This window comes from Scophthalmus maximus, chromosome 4, assembly GCF_022379125.1.
Source record: "Scophthalmus maximus strain ysfricsl-2021 chromosome 4, ASM2237912v1, whole genome shotgun sequence".
In the NCBI taxonomy this organism is placed as follows: Eukaryota; Metazoa; Chordata; class Actinopteri; order Pleuronectiformes; family Scophthalmidae; genus Scophthalmus; species Scophthalmus maximus.
The window spans coordinates 16,272,946-16,290,925 of NC_061518.1; the positions used below are offsets into that span (position 1 = coordinate 16,272,946).

Genomic DNA, 17,980 nt, shown 5'->3' on the forward strand with positions numbered 1-17,980 from the left:
GTGGCTATGTTAGCAGCTATGTTAGCAGCTATGTTAGCCGCTATGTTAGCAACTATGTTAGCCGAGGCTAGCGATACTGTTAGCTTTGGGTACATCGGCAAGGTGTCAGAATTGCCAAATACGAAACAAAATATATATATTGTGCCATCAATAGAAACAAATTGAATGCATTGACAGTCATTTATTTACGAGGCCACGTGGCGCTAACAGTGTGAGTAAAGACAGAACAAATACACAAATGACCGACAGTGGTGCCGACAGCCTGACAGTGGCATCCCACTTTCAACCGGCACCTACGACGGGACACGTGCCACTAGGGATCGGCACAAGCCGCGGCATATGCTGATAAGCCACTCTAGTGTTTGCCGACGCCTGATGACAGCGTTGGCAACGACCCCTGGCTGTGTGTCGATGGAACCTCCAGTCAGAACGACAACACCCACAGCAAGGTGTGTGATGCCCGAGCCTCCACCTCCACTTCAGCCGTGAGTACCGGTTCACTGTGTTTGTCTCGCACGAGCTGAAAAGATATGACGATGTGAAAGCCATCACACTGACGTCCAGCGAACGAAGGTGTGTGTGTGTGTGTTTGTGTGTGTGTTCTCTTTAAAAAAGAAAGCTGTGTGCTGCCCAGATGTGTGCTCGGCTAGCTCAGGTTAGCTCAGGCGCAGCGACGCACTGGAACACGGACTGGTTCGTCGCGGTGAGGTGGAGATATTCAGCAGCGCCGGTCAAACATCGACTGGTCTCGTATCGACTTAACTCTGGCGTTTTATTGCATGTGACGGAAACGGTTCCAGCCGTCAGCACTGCGAGAGAACCGTGTTCATAGCAGCCAAGCTAATGTCCTCCGATGGGTTTCTCCTTCCTTTTTACACTTGGCGTAAGAAACGCTTCTCGCTGAGAATCCAACGCATCGCGGTCGATGAAACAAACAATGTCCCCGAACAGCTGACGCGACGCGACTCGGTGTCAGTTCCGTGCATCACGGGGCAGGCTCGCGGCCCGTCGTCATGTGTCTGTTTCGACCTTTGGATCGATCAGCATCTCACGTTTGGAGTCGATCAGTGTGCACTTATTAACAATAAGTCACCTTTGTCAAGTCATGCACTCATTGAGCTGTACAGAGGCAGTCTGTCCTGAGCTGAGGCTTTAAGTATGACAATGACAGACAATACTTTAAATCTCATTTGCTAACTTGCCATATAGTAATTTTTTAGATAGTTCACACAGTGTGTACATGTTAAGTGGCTGTCCCACAGTGTCTGCACGTCTCAGTCGATTTCATGTTCTTTTTAAACGATGTTCCTGGCACGTGGCCTGTCACAGGACAGGGTCTATTTCTTCCACCTTTGTGTTTGTCCTTTTGCCTCAATGCCCTTCTCCGTTTGTCCCCTCTCCTTGTCTTTCATTATTCATGGCCCCCTGTGGAGTAGGCAGCAGCGGACAAAAACATGAGAGGATAGATGGCTGTGTGGACGCATGCCTCTGTGGGAGAGGACAACTACACTGTACACAATAAAAAGAAGGACCCCTGAAAAGACCTGTATGTGCAAACCAAAGTTGGTGTTGTTGCGTCAGCCTCAGTGTCCAGGTTGTTTGCCGTGGTCTGGGACTGTCCAATGTTCCAGAGGGACACTCCGAGCTGGGAGTAATGAGACTCCGAAACAGCCTCTGATCGTATACGTGCTTCTATTTTGATCTCAAAGACACGTTAATATCAACATAGGCAGACTTTGCTGCGATATAATAGCACATATCTAGAAGGTGCTGTTAAAACATATAGATCTTATGCAACTGTAATGCAAGATGGTTACAACCCCCCGTAGGTCTTCACCTCCCGTTGGGGACTGGAGGCTCCAGGGGCCACGTTTTATGGACAAATGTCCCTAAACACTCCAGCAAAAAAGTGCACACAAAGACCAAAATTGTGCGAGATGGCATCTAATTTTTCTTTCTAAATATTTGGTCAGAGTTTTCCACAGGGCAATGCAGGGTAACAGGAAGGTCAGTTCACTTAGTGCTGCAGGAAACCAGGACTTCCTTATCCCTCCGAGATAGGCTTCTGTTAACCTGCATGTTTGTTTGTGGAGGATTTAGATTTTATCCTCTTGTGGCTTCAAAATATCAACATTATCAGTAAAAGCTGTTTTTTATTTGAAACCACTGCTGGCACATACAAATAACATGCATATTACGAAACAGTGTTTGAACAGCACTTTATTTATTAAAGTATTTTACACTTCCTTTTTAGATTAGTTAATTAGTTAAAATATCATTTCTGTTGCATGTTAGGTAGAAGTGGATAGTAAATTTGACTGCAGACTGAATTACTCAGAGTACACAGTCTTCGTAGTTGTCATTTCACAGTTCGCATGTGTTTAAATTGCAATAGGTCCAGAAATCATGTTGTAATGGTGAAAACGTTGGCCAGAAATGTTCAGGCACTGGCAGCTCTCTGATTCGCAGGAGACGTGTTTAACTTAGAAGTAAACAAGTTTTTGCATCTGTCAGTCTTTGTGTTCAGTTTGTTGCTTAGTCAACTGTGAATCGGAGGAGTGGCACTATGATGAAAAAAAATGAGCAATACTGGTATACACTGTACTCTGATTTACCAGTTTGTACACCTGCACAATCTGATGCAAACCACACCCCTGAAATAAATCCCATCTTTGAGAGGTACATTTTTGGTTTCAGAGAAGTGATTTAATTCTATATTTATTTAGAGGTGTGTTCTGATGACCTTAGAACCATTAATCACCATGTACACTAATATGTTTGTTTGTGAGTGAGTGTGTGTTTTTCCCAAATCAAATATTCTCTTGCAATAAAAGTTGTTGGTGTGACTGTAAGGACGACATTTTTTAATCTCTTGAAGCCCCAGGGTTTGTTTGACAACTCTGGAATGACGCTAAACTTGTTTTATGTCGCTGCCTTTCTCGCTCATCTGTGAGTTAAGTATGACCTCACCTTGTGTTCTTTATACTTGCTGTTACTCATTTTTGCCTGTCCTTTGTTTCAGGGTTGAAGAAGGGCTTGTCTAACAGACAGGACTGACCTTCAGGCTGAAAGGTCAAACACAGTGAGAGTGGAGTCCAATGGATCATGGTGGTGAGCATTTAAATTATACTGAAGTATAACACAAAATGCAAGCTCAACCTCTTAACCTAAAAAGTGATTGAATGTGGGTTATGATAAAAATAACCTCAACTAAAAGCTGCTGACTATGAGAAAGGCTGGGTGACCCTTTTTTTTCTATGCTGCACTGGTTGATCTGTCTCAAGTTGCTGCTGACCTAAAAACTGCAATGAACTGAAATGAGAGTCCTGCTGTATAGAAATCCAGTTGTTCTTTTAGTTTGTGACTTTATTAGTAATGGAATAAAAATGATTTTTTTCAACCTCCAGGTCAGTTTGAGAGGAAGGGCAGAGTAATGTCGCAAGTTCCTGTGGACGGAGTCGACCTCTGTGATAACTTATCCAACCCCGAAGCTGTCACTGCCCAAACTCGAAACCTCAACGAGACAAACGTGCTCACACAAAATCAAAGTCTCTCTCCTTCTCAAGATGAAGTGGGGGCAGGGCACAGCCTCCTCCAAAAAACCTCTTTCAACAACAATGGGAAGGATGAGGGGGAAGAACAGGGAAAGGAAGCATACACAGGAAGAGGCAGGGAGGAGGATGAGGAAGAAGACATTGATGAGCTGATGAAAGAAGAAGAAGAAGAAGAAGAGGAGGAATCAGAGGAATCAAGCAGTCTAATTTGCTGCCAGTCCCCAGACACTCCCATGACGGATTCTTCGTATTCAGAAACGGGTAGGTACATTCACCAATGTACACACACACTGAAAGACAAAAACATCTAACATAATCACACTATTTTACATAGAAGTACACGTCACACAGTGTCATTCTTACTTTTTGCTGTAAGTAATACTGGTTTGTCTTTTAAACAACAGTGCAGTGGACACTGTGATCAGAGTCTGGTCACTCACTGTTGTAATGCCTTTTATGTGTGTTTTAAGTGGTCAGCATTTCAGGCTGAGGTCAGGGCAAGTGGGGATTCTGACGACATGACTGAAAAGGCAAATCAAGAGAGTTAAACCGGTCTAACTAACTGGATGAACGCTACGAGTCCAGTGAAAAGGAGAACATGATCTCATTGACCTAAAACCTACCCTAGCCCCCTTACCTTAAACATCCCTACTAAATGTCTTACCTTAACCAAATTGTTGACTCAACGAAGAAGAAGAATGTTAATTACAAGTGTGTAAAGTTAATTTGATTATAAATTGGGTGTTCTCCATTCATTTTCAAACAGCATTGATATGCTAATAAATGTTTTAACAGGGAACAAATTCTCTTAGCGAGGTAGTCAGCTCATCTTGTTTGCTCCGTTCTCTGTGGTTTCCAGAGATTTGTTTCCACTTTTCCATATCAAAAGATATTCACACGAGTGTGAGATTAAAGCTATTTAAACTCTTTTGATTGATTGATTTAACTGCTCAATTTTTCGTGAATTGGGCTATTATTTATCTTAATAATCCTGCGCCAGATCTGAATGTCAGTGTTGTTAGATGGAGGTTATATACAGGTTATAACCTCTGTTATACACACACCCAGGATTTTTTGACTGCTGTTTGTAAGTCATCTTGTTTCAGCAGGTTCACTGTGTCTTCATCTCTGTAGGCAGCCTGTTGGAGACTCCATATCCATTCAGCTCTGGGACTAGTCCTGAGCCCACATCCCCTGTCATTTCAACGATCAGTCCTGAAACTGCATATCCCATCGGTCCAGTGGAATGCAGCCAAAGTGATGTCAAAGTGGACTCTCACATGTCCACCACTGGATCAGTTGCCTTCACCGCAGGGCCTGTACATTCTACCACACTAACTACGACCTCAGTCACAAGGCCCAGCGGCCCGCCTGGGCCTATGTGCATCACAGGAGCAAAAAATACTGAATCCACTGCAAAACATCTTACCTCATCCACGGAGTCCGTCTTCAGCCATGGGCCTCCCAGTTCACATGCAGGACCTAACGCCTCAAGTGCAGAGACTTTCACAATAACAGCTTGCACCACGAGGCTCAACACCTCTGTTTCCTTTACTAGTGTGAGTGGAACAACTGGACCCCTTTCGTCCACCACAGGGCCTATGGTTACTGGTGCAGAATCCACTTCCACCACAGGACTGATAACTTCAAACTGGGGACACATTACTTCCAGACCAGTGCCCCCTTGTTTCTCAGTCCCCACCTTCCCAACTGGGACTATTACAAGCCCTGCTCTGCTGGAGTCTCTTGAGCAGTTGACACAAAGAGGAGATGACACTCACCTGCCACATTACCTTCACCAGGTAACATATCTTACTTCTGGTCTATTATAAGCTGTGTTTCACCACCAGAAAGAGCACACTCTTGTCTCTAATGGTTTCCTTCCAGTTGCTTCTTGGTGTCTTTCTGTCATTTTAGACTCTTTAAACTCTTGCTCTCATACTAGTTATAAAATCACTGCTATCTACTGAACCCCATAATCGGAGTGGCACTTTGTACCCTGAGGCTTGGTTGTCTTCAAGGTCTGTGCACACGAACCCAGACATGCACACTCCATAAAAAACACACACATACCCTGCTCTGCTCATTTCTCTCTCACGCACACATCTGCGTGACTGAACATGTATGTTACAGGGTGCGTAAATGTTACCTTCACTTTGATTTATGAATGCTTCTACCAGGTGCACCTGAGCTATGCTTACTTCCAGGCAGACAGGTGTGTGTATGAGTGAAAAAGTTGTAATTATGTGGGGTGATTTTTTTTACCATGACCCATGACCATGTCTTTTTGCCTCTGTTTTAACAAACCTTTTGGGGAATATTGCTATTGTCTTAACTACTGCATAATGACTTTATACATGTTTTTACTGTATCTTCTATCTTCTCTGGAAAACAGGTTTGTAATTAAGTCCAGGGACAAACATTTGGACAGCTTCTAAAAAAGTCAAATTGATACCCACCATTAAAAAGAAATGATTTCGAGATTTATATATTTTTAGTCGAACCTGCATCTGGGTTCCATCCGCTCAACATCCAATTGAGATTGTGAAGACTGTGCTCATGCATGCTGCTGTTGTGTTAACAGTAGAACATGACATGACTAGCTTGATGGAAAAGGAATTTAGTTGTCAGGAAAGCACAAGAATGGTTTTGTTGTCAAAAGCCAGGTTAATAAAATGGATTTGAATGAAGGGGTGCTATTTCTAGATTTCGATGAAAATGTGAGATATGTCTTGAATGAGTTTATGATCCATTTTCTTAGCAGTTGCAGAAGAAGTCTTTTATCAAAGTAAGATTAAATAGTATAATGAGCGTAAGAGAGTGAAGTAAGAGAGCAAACGACAAAATGACTGCAGGTTTTCAAGCCAATGGCATTAGCATAAATATGAACAGCTGGAGAACCTACAGATAAAGCCGTTGAGCACCACTGAAGAATAGAATAGAAGAAAAATTAAGGCGTTACATGTAATCCATATTTTTCAATGTTTAAAAGTGTTTTTAGGTAACAAACATAGTGTGCCAAATCACGTATTTGGGGGTAAGTACATTTTCAGAAAAACGGTTCCTGCGTCTTAAGTCTGGACAGAACTTTTAGTGGCTATATTTTCCACATCTGTGATGTAACAGATTTTCCTCAATTTTTTCTGAACCATGTCCATGAACCATGTTTTCTAGAGAGGTGATTCAGACGTCAATCTAGCCCTCACATCATTAGAAATGCGAGAGTTCTTTGTGCCCTCCTTTCCTCTGGTCTCTGTCTTTGCCTCTCTCTCTCTCTCTCTCTCTCTCTCTATCTCTCTCTCACATGCACACACACACACACACACACACACACACACACACACCCAATCACTTCTCTTGTCCTGTGATCAGCTGAGCTGGATGAAAGCGACACTTGCTGAGGAGAGGTAGAGTGTCGACCACCGTCTCTCTTTTTTTCTGTCTCTTTTTTCACTCTCGCTCTCATTTTTACTCCGTGTTTCCTAAATGCAGTGCTGTACTGTTGTATTGTGTAACTGGGATCAGATTATGGTTTTCTCTTTTATTTGGATGTTTAAAGCTGTAGCCGTACAATTTCTGCATTTCAGCTTTGTATAGTGTGGTGTTTTGATGTTCTATATTGTGTTTTTTAAACCTAGTTTTTTGTATGTGGTCAGATCCTTTTCTTTATTTGACTGATCTTGTCCTGTTGAGGCCACATGAATAATATTTTCTGTTTGGTTTTAAACACCTCTTGAGCCACAGGTTCCCTGACAGCTTCTGTGACATAACTGATTTTTGATAAGAGAAGATAAAACCACACATTTCATGAAAGATTATAATCTCTCTCTCTCTCTCTTTCTCTCTTTGCAGATTGCTGAGGCTTTCGTCCTTCACAAAGATTGTATCCACATCACTGTGTGTGTGTGTGTGGGTGGGTGTGTGTGTGTGTGTGTGTGTGTGTGTGTGTGTGTGTGTGTGTGTGTGTGTGTGTGTGTGTGTGTGTGTGTGTGTGTGTGTGTGTGTGTGTGTGTGTGTGTGTGTGTGTGTGTGTGTGTGTGTGTGTGTGTGAGAGTGAGAGAGAGAGAGAGAATGGCTCTAAGTGTATGCATGTGCTTGTGTTTCATGGGCAAAGTCCCTTTAAAGGGGTGGAGGGCAGCTTTTATTTTCTGCATAGAGTGGCAAATATATACTGTGTTCACACTTTGCTGCCTGTCGAAACTAAAGAGCTGGAGGATTTGGAACAACTTGTTGCAGTGGAGCAGATAGCTCGATGCCTGACTTCCTTGACGGTTGAAGTGGTTTATTAAGAGAGGAAGAGATGGAGTAGACAAAAGAGGAAATAGTGGATAAGGGAAAATACCGAACAGAAGCAGAAAAGGAAGCGAGTAGGATATACCAGAGGTTCACAAGGTAGAGAGGCACAGAAACACAAACATTGGATTGATTTATTTTGTCTGTTTGACTCTTAGTTACCTTTATGTAAAGAATGATTATGCTCTCTACAAAAGTGCCATGCGCAAATTTGGCTTGTTAAAGAGCATTTGGGAAAACCAGCTGAAGGATTTAGTTTTTGATAAATCAAAAGGTTCCATAATGTATCATACTTCCACTTATGGTTCATTATGTCTGAACCAAACCTTCTGTTTTTAGATCACTGTACAGTGCATGCATCCTTTGCAGACATACACAAAACAGGACAACCCCATCCAAATGCATCCAAACACTCACACTCAATAAAGACTAGCAGTAAAACGGAGGGGGAGGGAGGGATGGTGATGTATAAAAGGGAAGACGAAAGGCTGGAGATTGTGCATGAAAAAGAATTGGATATTTTTACAGAGGTTTAATCAGAGGGAAGATACACAGTGGGAGGGAAGAAATGAAAGAGTCAAACAGAAGAAAAAGCAAGCTTAGTGATGTCATGTATGTATGGAGAGAGGGGGAGAGAGAGAAGGCATTGAGGCATTTCAAAGTAGGATTGTGTTTTGGCTGCTCATATCCATAAACATGAGACTGCATCCTGGAGCACTTTCTGTCTTTTGGCCTCACTAGATTTCCTCCACTCCTCCTCACGCAGTCTCTCTTTGTCCTCCTATATTTTCAGTCTCAACTTTTCTTCTTTTTACTTTTGTCAGATGTAACAGTTTATGAATAGAAAACCAAGTTGAAGAGTTTAAAGAAATCTGTCCTTCATGCGGCCTGTCGTGTATCGTGTCGTGTATCGTGTGTTTTACTTGACCTGTTGTGTTCAGACCAGCGGGCATTATGTTGCATCCAACTAGAGAGACTCTATCACCAGAGAGTTTTGGATAACCTGAATACACTACAGGAGCAGTGGGGTAACACATTCATCACAGCACGCGTATATCAGACACATACGCTTATAAACATTCTGAATTATTTTGTTTATGTACCAAAATACTCATAATATAAAATAATGTTCTCTCTTCCTCTGGATTCTCTCTTAACCAGCAGAGTTCAAGTAGTACGACTGCAGCCTCTGTGTCTTCTCTGTTGAATCCCATTAATACATATTTAATGTTGTTATAATGCATTATTCCATCAGGAAACATTAAGGATTGTGGACCTAGTTTGCATTTATGGTTGTATTGTTTTCAAGGGAGCTTCCTCATACTAATGACCAGGCTCTTAACCGTTTAGATCTCTGTGCATCTCTCTCTCTTTCTTAGAGAGTCGGTGTAAAATGACTTCCTCCGACCTGGCAACCCAACATCTGGACACTCTGAAACACATCTGCCAGACGCACAGTCGGTCAGTCTGCATGCGTGTCTGTCTGTCTGTCTGTCTGTGTGTGTGTGTGTGTGTGTGTGTGTGAACTTGTCCTTTGCATGTCCCTTTATTCTTTATGTTGTTTGTATTCATTGTTACCAAGCTCACCACCTTTTCTGAAAGGTACCTAAGTGAAAAGCATTTTTTTTACGGCCTCAAGATCAAAACAAAAGATCAGGAGAAATTTTTTGAGCAAATAGTAATCAGCAAAATAGTTACCAGTATATTCAGGAGTAGACGGGTAATATTCAGAAGTATGATGGTGTATACATTTTACAATTCCACTACGGTAACTCACTTAACTCCTTTGTGACAAGGACAAACTGTGGTAATTGCTCTGGATTGAAGGTGCATTTCACACCTTTTTTCATAATTTTTCAGCTTAAAAAGGGTTGTTTCTATTAACTTTTTGGTCTTTTTGCTCATCCCATATTCTTCTCTGTTGTTAATGTTTTGTCCAAATGTCTGATTATTTCTTTTAATGTACAGTTATATGGTTAGTTTGTAAATGTGTGGTGACATATTTGCAAGTTGTTGGAATATTTCACAACATATTATTAGCTTCTATTATGCTTCTACAAGAATAGAGTTTGTCTGTGTTGTTTGTTGAGTGTGAACGTGTGTGACGGTGTGCATGTATATCTTTGTGTTTGATGAGCACTGCAGTGATAGTTGAAACATATGGCTCTTTGCTGCTGCTGCACTTTCAGACACTTGAGCCTTCACACTGCTAGGGTTTCACCTTGCTTAACTGACTATCTCTCACGCACGCACGCACGCGCACACACACACACACACACACACACACACACACACACACACACACATGCTGTAATAGCAAGGGAAATGTGTTCGGGCTAATATTAGATTGGGAGAGTAGAGATGGGTCACCAAAGTTTCACATATTCATTTACTAAAACCAAGAAGGACCTTCGATACTCTCACAATCTCACTGTCTCTCTATCTCTCTTCTCTTCATAGACCAAGTGCGAGAGATGCTGTGGTAAGACATTCATTGTTTTGTGTGTGTGTGTGTGTGTGTGTGTGTGTGTGTGTAAGAAAGAGAATGTAAAACATGTTGGGGTTTGTATTTCAGCTAACTCACTGATGTGATTAACATTTAAAATCCCTATTTAGGTATCAATGGTTTACATTAAATGAGGAGTAAATTATCTCTGCATGTCCTTCATGTCTACTTACACATTACTAGACCATGTTGTGTAGTGTTTGTTAATGTTGTTGTGTATCTCTACAGATATTTGTGCATTTGTGTTTGCAGTTTGCATCTCAGGACTTTCTGAGGCCTACATGTGAAGAAGGTGGTGCACTGCCTTTGTCTACCTCAGGTGAGTGATAGGGGGATGGAGTGGGTGTATTTATGTGAGCCAGTGTGTGAGCACTGTTGGTGATTTTACATGATGACTACAAACTACATATATTTTACATTACAGCCAAACAAACCAAACTAGTTGTCCTCACTCAGGGTCCATTACTAGCTTTTTTTATTAGACGTTTCAGCTAAAAGAATGAGTTTTCGACTGAAAAAGCTGGTAAACAGACCTCAGGTTCGACAATCTTTCAAGTTTCTAGTGTAAGCTGATTATCTTTACTTGCACCACTGTAGTGACTTCCAAACACACACAAACAAATTACATTTTTTGTTGCTTAGACCCGACTTTTTACTTTTCTGACCCACTATAGACACGCCATATGTCGTCTTTTGTGCTTACTTAGAATTAGTGGATTGGTAGATTCTCTTATAGTCGTAGTTCATGGTTCAAAATACAACGCTACTTCTACTTCTACACTACTCATGTTTCAAGCAATGTTTAATTGAATAATCAGATGCAAACAGCTTCTATTGCATTTTTCTCTGTGAGAGATCATAATCATGCCAGTGTAGAGCATTTATTATGATTCTAGTGACATAAAGTAGGAAGGTGAGGCCTGCATGAACTAAACACTTTCATTAAACTCCTCCTCTACTCCCTTCTTCACTTTTTTTCATCCAGCCAATCAGGTTGACAGCGAGACAACAACCACACACTCCGGTTCTCTGAGCGGCGATCCAGTCATTCCCTCCATTGATTTGTCTGATAGGCTCAGTTTCCCTGAGAACACAGAAAAAAACAGGGAAGACCCAGACAGGGTATTAGACAGGAAGGAGGGTTTCCATGGATCTCAGCTGACTGACAAGCAGGGCAGTGACAGAGAGGGGGGAGAGGCAGAAGGAGGGGTAGGACACACCATTTCAGCCATAGAAAATGATCTGCACCCCTCTACTGCTGGAGAAATGGATCAGTCCAAGCCCGCAGAGCAGCAGGGAGGAGATTTAGGTCTCGCAGAGGGAAAGGAGGCAATAAGGGCAGAAGAAGAAGAGAGGGACGCGGAGAAGGCCGCAGAGGCTTGGGAGATGGAAGAGGAGGGAGAGGAAGAAGAGAAGGAGAAGCAGAATGAAAGAGACTCTGTGTTCTGTCAGAAAGCCCTCCCAGTGGATACTCTGGGCAGCGGGGCAGAGGTGGACGAACAACAGCTGCACCAGGAAGTCCAAGATGAGGAAAAACTACTCGAGGATACCCAGGTATATATCACAATGTGTTGCCTTCTTAAAGTACAAAGATTTAACTTTGAAATGGAAATAAAAAATAAAAAAAATTCTGAAACCGACAGAAACCAGGACATAATTTTCAACAAACTCATATCACAATATCCCGTCTCCAACCTCCTGCCACTGCTGCAGGTGCAGCCTGTTGAGCTCTCATTATTAAACTTATGTAACAAAACTCATTTTTCATTTCACAATTAACACTATAACACATGTAAACATGCAACACAAATATATAATAATATTATATTTAAAGTTAGGGCAGCCTGTATAAATTCTAAATATTACTCATTATACCTAACTGCATGTGTCACGTGACTATTTTGGTCCGATCATGATTGAAGGATCATACCTGTGGTAAAAAATTTGGCTACTTTAATTAGCCTTATGCAGCCCCCCGGGATCATTCAAGTCAGCAGTGTTGGAACATTTTGGCAAAAAAATAAAAAGGAGGTATAAATCAAACCATGGATTTAGAGAATTGTTACAACCACTACCAAATACATAAAAATGTATATAAGTCATATAAAATACAGTAAATTTAAACATCTGTTATCTGTGAGTTCTTAGTTTTTTAGAAGTTATTTTAATGAAACTGTCATTTTACTGAAATCAGTATCATGTTTGTTTTCTTTTGTTGATGGTATTTGCATTATTCTTGGTTTCATATTAAGTCATGATGGCTATTGTAGCTTACACCAACTACTCACTTCCTGTATTTACCTGATTCATTTATATGTGGAAATATCAAATGTATCACTTCATCTGTTCCACACTATAACCTACCCTGCTCAGTCCAGAAGAGTAGAGCAACAAATAGGATTAGCGTCTTCACAAATGTATATAACATCATTCCATTATCACTGCAGGAAAGCACTAAAACCTGCGTATACCAGGAGGCCCGCCTACACCAGGAAGCCCTCCTCACTCAGGAGGCTCGTTTAAAGCAGCAGGAGCAACGGAAGGAGGAATATGAGGAGGAAGAGGAGGAATATGAAGTAGAGCAAGCTGACCTCATCAAAGAAGCTGCCTCACTGGATGACATGGCCAAACTCATCACTGTAGAGGAGGTGAGAAAGTTAAAATTATAAGAGACACACAGTAGTTTTAATCAACCAAACTTTAGTGTAACCGAAAACAATTTTACAAAACAAACAATACATCTATACTTATACACATTCCATGAACGAAAAAAGGAGCAGTTAGAAGAAAGATTTGCATGAATGCTGACGTCCAAGTATGTTATTCAGGATTAGTTAAATGTTGTCTTGCTTTAAGCTTCAGAGCCTCAACACATTAACTCTTGAACTATTGGTAGAACCATAAACACAGTGTCAAAATATTAACTGGAAACTGGCGATTTGACATCATTTTAAGGTTTCTGTCTGTCTGTATCTGCCCATCCAGGCCCTTTACAATGGATTGCACTGACTAGACCTAATGATATTACCAAGCCATTACAGTGAATCCTAGATTTGTTTTGCAGATATAGAAGGCAATTTGACATTCTGCTCTTCTATTCTGATAGAATTAGAACTAGACTAGAATTAGACCACGAATAGTTGGAGAGCAGGAAGTGTTGTGCAGTGTGTCATGCTCATGCAAATATCAGCATCTATTCGGATTACTGCGTGATTTGGTTTCATATATGTGTCCGGTGTTGGGATTAAAATAGCTTCTAATTTAGAAATGCAGTGTGATTACTGATTCTTATTTTCATATTTAAATCTAAAATATTTTAATGTTAAAGAGAAAAACAGGGACATAAGCTGCAAAGAGATAGCAGACAGAAAGTGGTGAACAGAGAAACCCTGGCAGCAGTTGAAAAAACGTAACTTAGTAATAATAAGCAGAATTATTGTTAAATCTGGTAGTCTTGCTCAAAGTTGCTTAGCTAGAAGCACGGTATTGTTTTCACTAAGGCCGCAGCTAATGATTATTTTTTTAGCGATTAATCTAATGATTATTTTCTTTTTAGTCTAAATCCTTTGGTTAACTTACCAACGAATAATAACCATAACTTCCATTAATCTTTCAACCTTTTACTCAAGCATTTTCTCAAAAGAATCCTTACAACTAGAAATTTCAAATTTCAAATCCCAATGAAAAAAGAAAAGGATTCAAACAGAGAATGCAAAAAATGATTTGAGGGCATCATTCTCTTTAAAGTCCAAGACCATCATAGCAAGTCACTCGCTCCACCGCTCTCTCTCCCTCTCTCTTGTTTAAACTTTTTTTGCGTTGAGCCTAAAATGAGTGACGTCTAATTTACAACTTGTACGACAGGTAAGTGGTGCCCTGTGCTGTAAGATAGTAAATCTGTTGGAGGGAGCGTTGGTAGTAAGGTTTAAGGTTCAATGTTGCTGATTGTGTAGTGTTTGTTTATTACTTGTGGTGGATGTGGATGGGGAGATGCACCAGTCAATGAAGAGGAACAGATCAAATTTTATTTGTTTTAGGTTTATGTTAATATGTGTGTCTGTACTTCTTAACATGCTTGTTTTTGTTGTTGCTGTTTTGCAGATGTCTCCTGCCTCTGGCCTGGTCTCCATATTGAAGAAGAGGAGTGTGTGTTTGGACAACGTGAGTGTGTCTTCCAGTTCAGAGCCGCAGCCTGACAAACCCACTGCCAAAAGAAGAGTCCGCTTCAAAGTTCATGATGATGATGAGCAAGGTGTGTATGTTTATTGCCTACAATTCAGAGATACACATCTCTCCGTGGAGCCAGTGAAGTACCTCAGTATAAACAGGCTGATTCATTTTGATATTGTTCAAATAGCTCATGAATTCTGAGTTCTCCAGTACATATTATTAATCTACTGCTGTGTACCTTGCCCCCAACTCTCTGTCTCTGTTTTTTTTTTGTTGGTAGAAGTTGGCGGTGGAGACTCCTGTCTGCTTCTCTTCCTGCTTTGTCTGGTCACTGTAGTGATCAGTGTGGGTGGCACCGCCCTTTACTGTGCTCTGGGCGATGCCCAGTCCTCGGTCTGTCAGGACTTCTCCAGAAATGCAGACTTCTACGTGGGCCAGATACAGCAAGGGATTGCTCATATCCAACACTTGTTTACCATTGGGTCATAGCAGCAAAAAGCACGCTGGAGTCACCGGTCTTACTGCAGCTCCTGTTACTTCCTCCGACAATTATCTCTGAGGTAACTGCCAGGCGGCTGCAACGCTCCCTGCTGCCATGTGGAGTAAGCGACCATTATGCTGCCTAATGGGCTAAAAGATTAGATCAGATACAGTTGGCATTCGTAAGCCTGTTCTACTGCATTTTTATGCTCTGTGAATAAATTTCCAGTGTTTTCCTGTGACTTAAAGTCATAGGTCAGACGTCCCTTAACAAAACTAGTTTGAAAGGAAAAGCAGAGCAGAAGAGGGAAGAACTAACCCACATCCCTCTCTACCATGTCCAGATTAAATAGGTAGGAAATTCTCAAGAAAGGTTTAAAATTTTCGTGTGATGAAATCAACTCAACTGTGACTGAATAGGAACTTTCACCGACTCACATCGGACTCCAAAACTCAGTTAAAAATCAGATCAAAGTAAAACAGCTGCAACCCACAGAGATGTAAAAAGAAGAAATATGTATTGTATAGTTTATTAATGGGGGTGGGGCACAGAGATGCTGTCTCGCCCCACTCTGCACAAATGGGAAGTGGCCCCGTGGGCATTTTACAAACTTCTGCAACTGCTGGTGTTGCTTTTATTGTTGACTTTTTTTAAAAATCGCAAATGAAATTTTAAAATAATGAAATTGTTACGTCTTAATCATGTCTTAAACATTTGGATGAATGTTTGGGGTTCATTGTTAAAACTTTGCTTTGTGTAATCTGTGGGGCATTTAAGTTGTATTGTCAGGTAAAAAATATTTGGTATTTATATAAACTGATCAGGCACATCAAATGGGTTGCATGGGGGAAAGCGTGGAACAGTTGTGATGAGCAGTTGCTGGAGAACTCTGTCGTGCTTGTGCACTTTCCCCCTTGCACACATTTGACATGACTGTCCTGTCAATGTCCGTGTTCTGTGTAACTACCAACAACAGAATTTGCAGCGAGCTGTCATGGCTGTAACAGGAGACTTAAGTCCAAACCATCTGTCTATGGTTTTCAATGAGCTAATTTTAGCTTTGTGTAGCATATGCAACATGTACAGGAACACAGTGCACCTCTGTATATATTATCAGAAGAATGTTTATCATGTTGCACATGAGAGTGGTACGATTTTTTTCCCTCTTTTTTTAAAGATATTGCAATATTTCAACAGGCATTGTTCTGTTGGTCGAGGACTACATGCAAGGCTTTATATGATTTAATCAGAAACATAGAATATTCATATCCACAATCTGCTTTCAGGTTTATTACGAAAAGTAAATGTCATTTAAACATTATGCACAGTATAGTTAAGTAAAAAATGCTAAACTCTAGGCATGGGATATTTCAGTAAGAAAAATTATGAATAAGAGATGTACAAATGTTGGAAACAAGAAATATTCAGTGTACTTCATCAGTACAGCCTTGTTGTTGATGGCGTCAGTCTGTCTGCCTGTGTGTTTGCTGTGTTCGGGGACTCTGGGCATCATCCTCAGTGTGACTGTCAATGTTTTCATTGTCAATTTTGTTTTTCCAAAAGAATGTTTTGCAACTCAGAAAGATTTTTGCCACCATTTGTTCTTTTTAGCAAGGCATCTTGATGACATATGTTCACATGTTTTGAACATAACATTTGTCTAATGTGTTAACATCTGCTGAAATTAACCAGCAGGGGGGGAAAAATTGCTTTTTGTGGAAAGGAGAAGGGATTCCCTTTCTGAAACAGGGAAAAAGTTTGGTGCGGAAAATGTCTTACACTTTGTCCATGAAACCAACTTATTCTAACACCTGTCTTTCATTATTATCTCTAATCATTTGAAAGACAATTTTAGTCTTAGTATGGCGGCATTTTACTCTCTCTTAATTGACTTTGATTAAGCAATTCTCACTGCTCAATCTCCCTCTTTAAACAGTTTGACATCACATTCGTAGTTTGTATGTGTTATTGCAACATATTTCAATGTTTGCTATCCTGAGTTCATTATTTTTCCTCTCATTTGGTGTTGTGGTGGATGCCATAAAAAGTTACCTAGAAAAACCACATATCTTACAAATATCTCAATTTGTCAGTGAGTAAAGAAAGATGGGACGGGTTTAGGTGTCTTAACTATGCATTTTAAACAGATTTAGATAAAACAGTGTTATTTTTCTTGTTGTATCACTCAAAAAACCCTGAATATAAATTTGAGATATGAGGTTTTCCCAGGAAGTAAGGAAAAGTAGATAGTCTTGTTTTTATTTGCACATGTCGTCTGGCTGGCTCAGATGACAATCACTCAGAAAATCTCCTATTTAATCTTTTTAGAGGATTTTAATTATTTATATTAGGGATGTCAAGTGTAAGTACTTAAGAAAAAAAATCATCTTTCGTTTTCTTCGCTTGATTATTGTCATCATGCATCATAGGTTTCTCATCTCATAACGTCATTGTTGTTAAGAAAGTATTTAACGAAAGCTTTATTTACATACTTATTCACTTATCAGTTCCTGAAATGTTACATAACTGGTGAGATTGTGCTACTGCTGTGGGTATCATCCTCCTCACACAGAAACTGTCAAAGGTTCATGTTTCTTCCATCTGAGGCGCAGAATAGAGTATATTCTTTGATTTTCCCAATTGCTTTTTAACAGAAAAAAAACGAATGAACACGATTTTTGTGTGTGAATCAGTACCACTGTTATCAGCCTGATGAAAGGTGTTTTTTGAATTGTATAATGAATTTTTGTCCCCTTTTTTTCACTGTTCTTATAGATTGTTATAAGGAAATTAGGTTTCTCATCCTGTTATGTCGCCTGTTAAAGCCATTGAAAAGTTGTTTGTGAGCCTCCATTCTGTCTCTGCTACAACCAACAATACAGACCTGTGTCCTTGTTCTTACAATTAGAAGGTAATGCACAAAACTTTGTATTCAGATATTCGGAAGCTAATGTGAAAACTTAATCATAAAATGGG

General features: G+C 40.5%; 1 protein-coding gene across 4 annotated transcripts; it reads left to right on the plus strand.

The window, feature by feature from the left end:
- The first annotated feature begins 261 nt into the window (after positions 1-261).
- cnsta (consortin, connexin sorting protein a) lies at positions 262-17,842 on the plus strand. 4 transcript variants are annotated; one of them, XM_035628628.2, is made up of 13 exons: positions 262-573; positions 3,023-3,111; positions 3,408-3,815; positions 4,689-5,356; positions 7,407-7,437; positions 8,789-8,875; positions 9,227-9,308; positions 10,308-10,329; positions 10,606-10,672; positions 11,339-11,907; positions 12,801-13,001; positions 14,455-14,605; positions 14,807-17,842. In XM_035628628.2, the coding sequence occupies exons 2-13, from the start codon at positions 3,099-3,101 to the stop codon at positions 15,010-15,012; spliced, it is 2,505 nt and encodes an 834-aa protein (XP_035484521.2). In that variant the 5' UTR covers positions 262-573; positions 3,023-3,098; the 3' UTR covers positions 15,013-17,842. The 4 variants fall into 4 exon arrangements, with proteins under 4 accessions (XP_035484521.2, XP_035484518.2, XP_035484519.2 ...); XM_035628625.2 differs by having other exon boundaries at positions 263-573; positions 14,804-17,842; XM_035628626.2 differs by having other exon boundaries at positions 263-485; positions 14,804-17,842.
- Positions 17,843-17,980: the final 138 nt, after the last annotated feature.

Bases quoted from the DNA above. Each gene is read 5' to 3' on its own strand.
- cnsta (XM_035628625.2), top strand. The intron at 9,309-10,307 runs GTCAGTCTGCAT...TTCTCTTCATAG, and splicing joins ATCTGCCAGACGCACAGTCG to ACCAAGTGCGAGAGATGCTG. The intron at 14,606-14,803 runs GTGTGTATGTTT...TTTTGTTGGTAG, and splicing joins TCATGATGATGATGAGCAAG to AAGTTGGCGGTGGAGACTCC.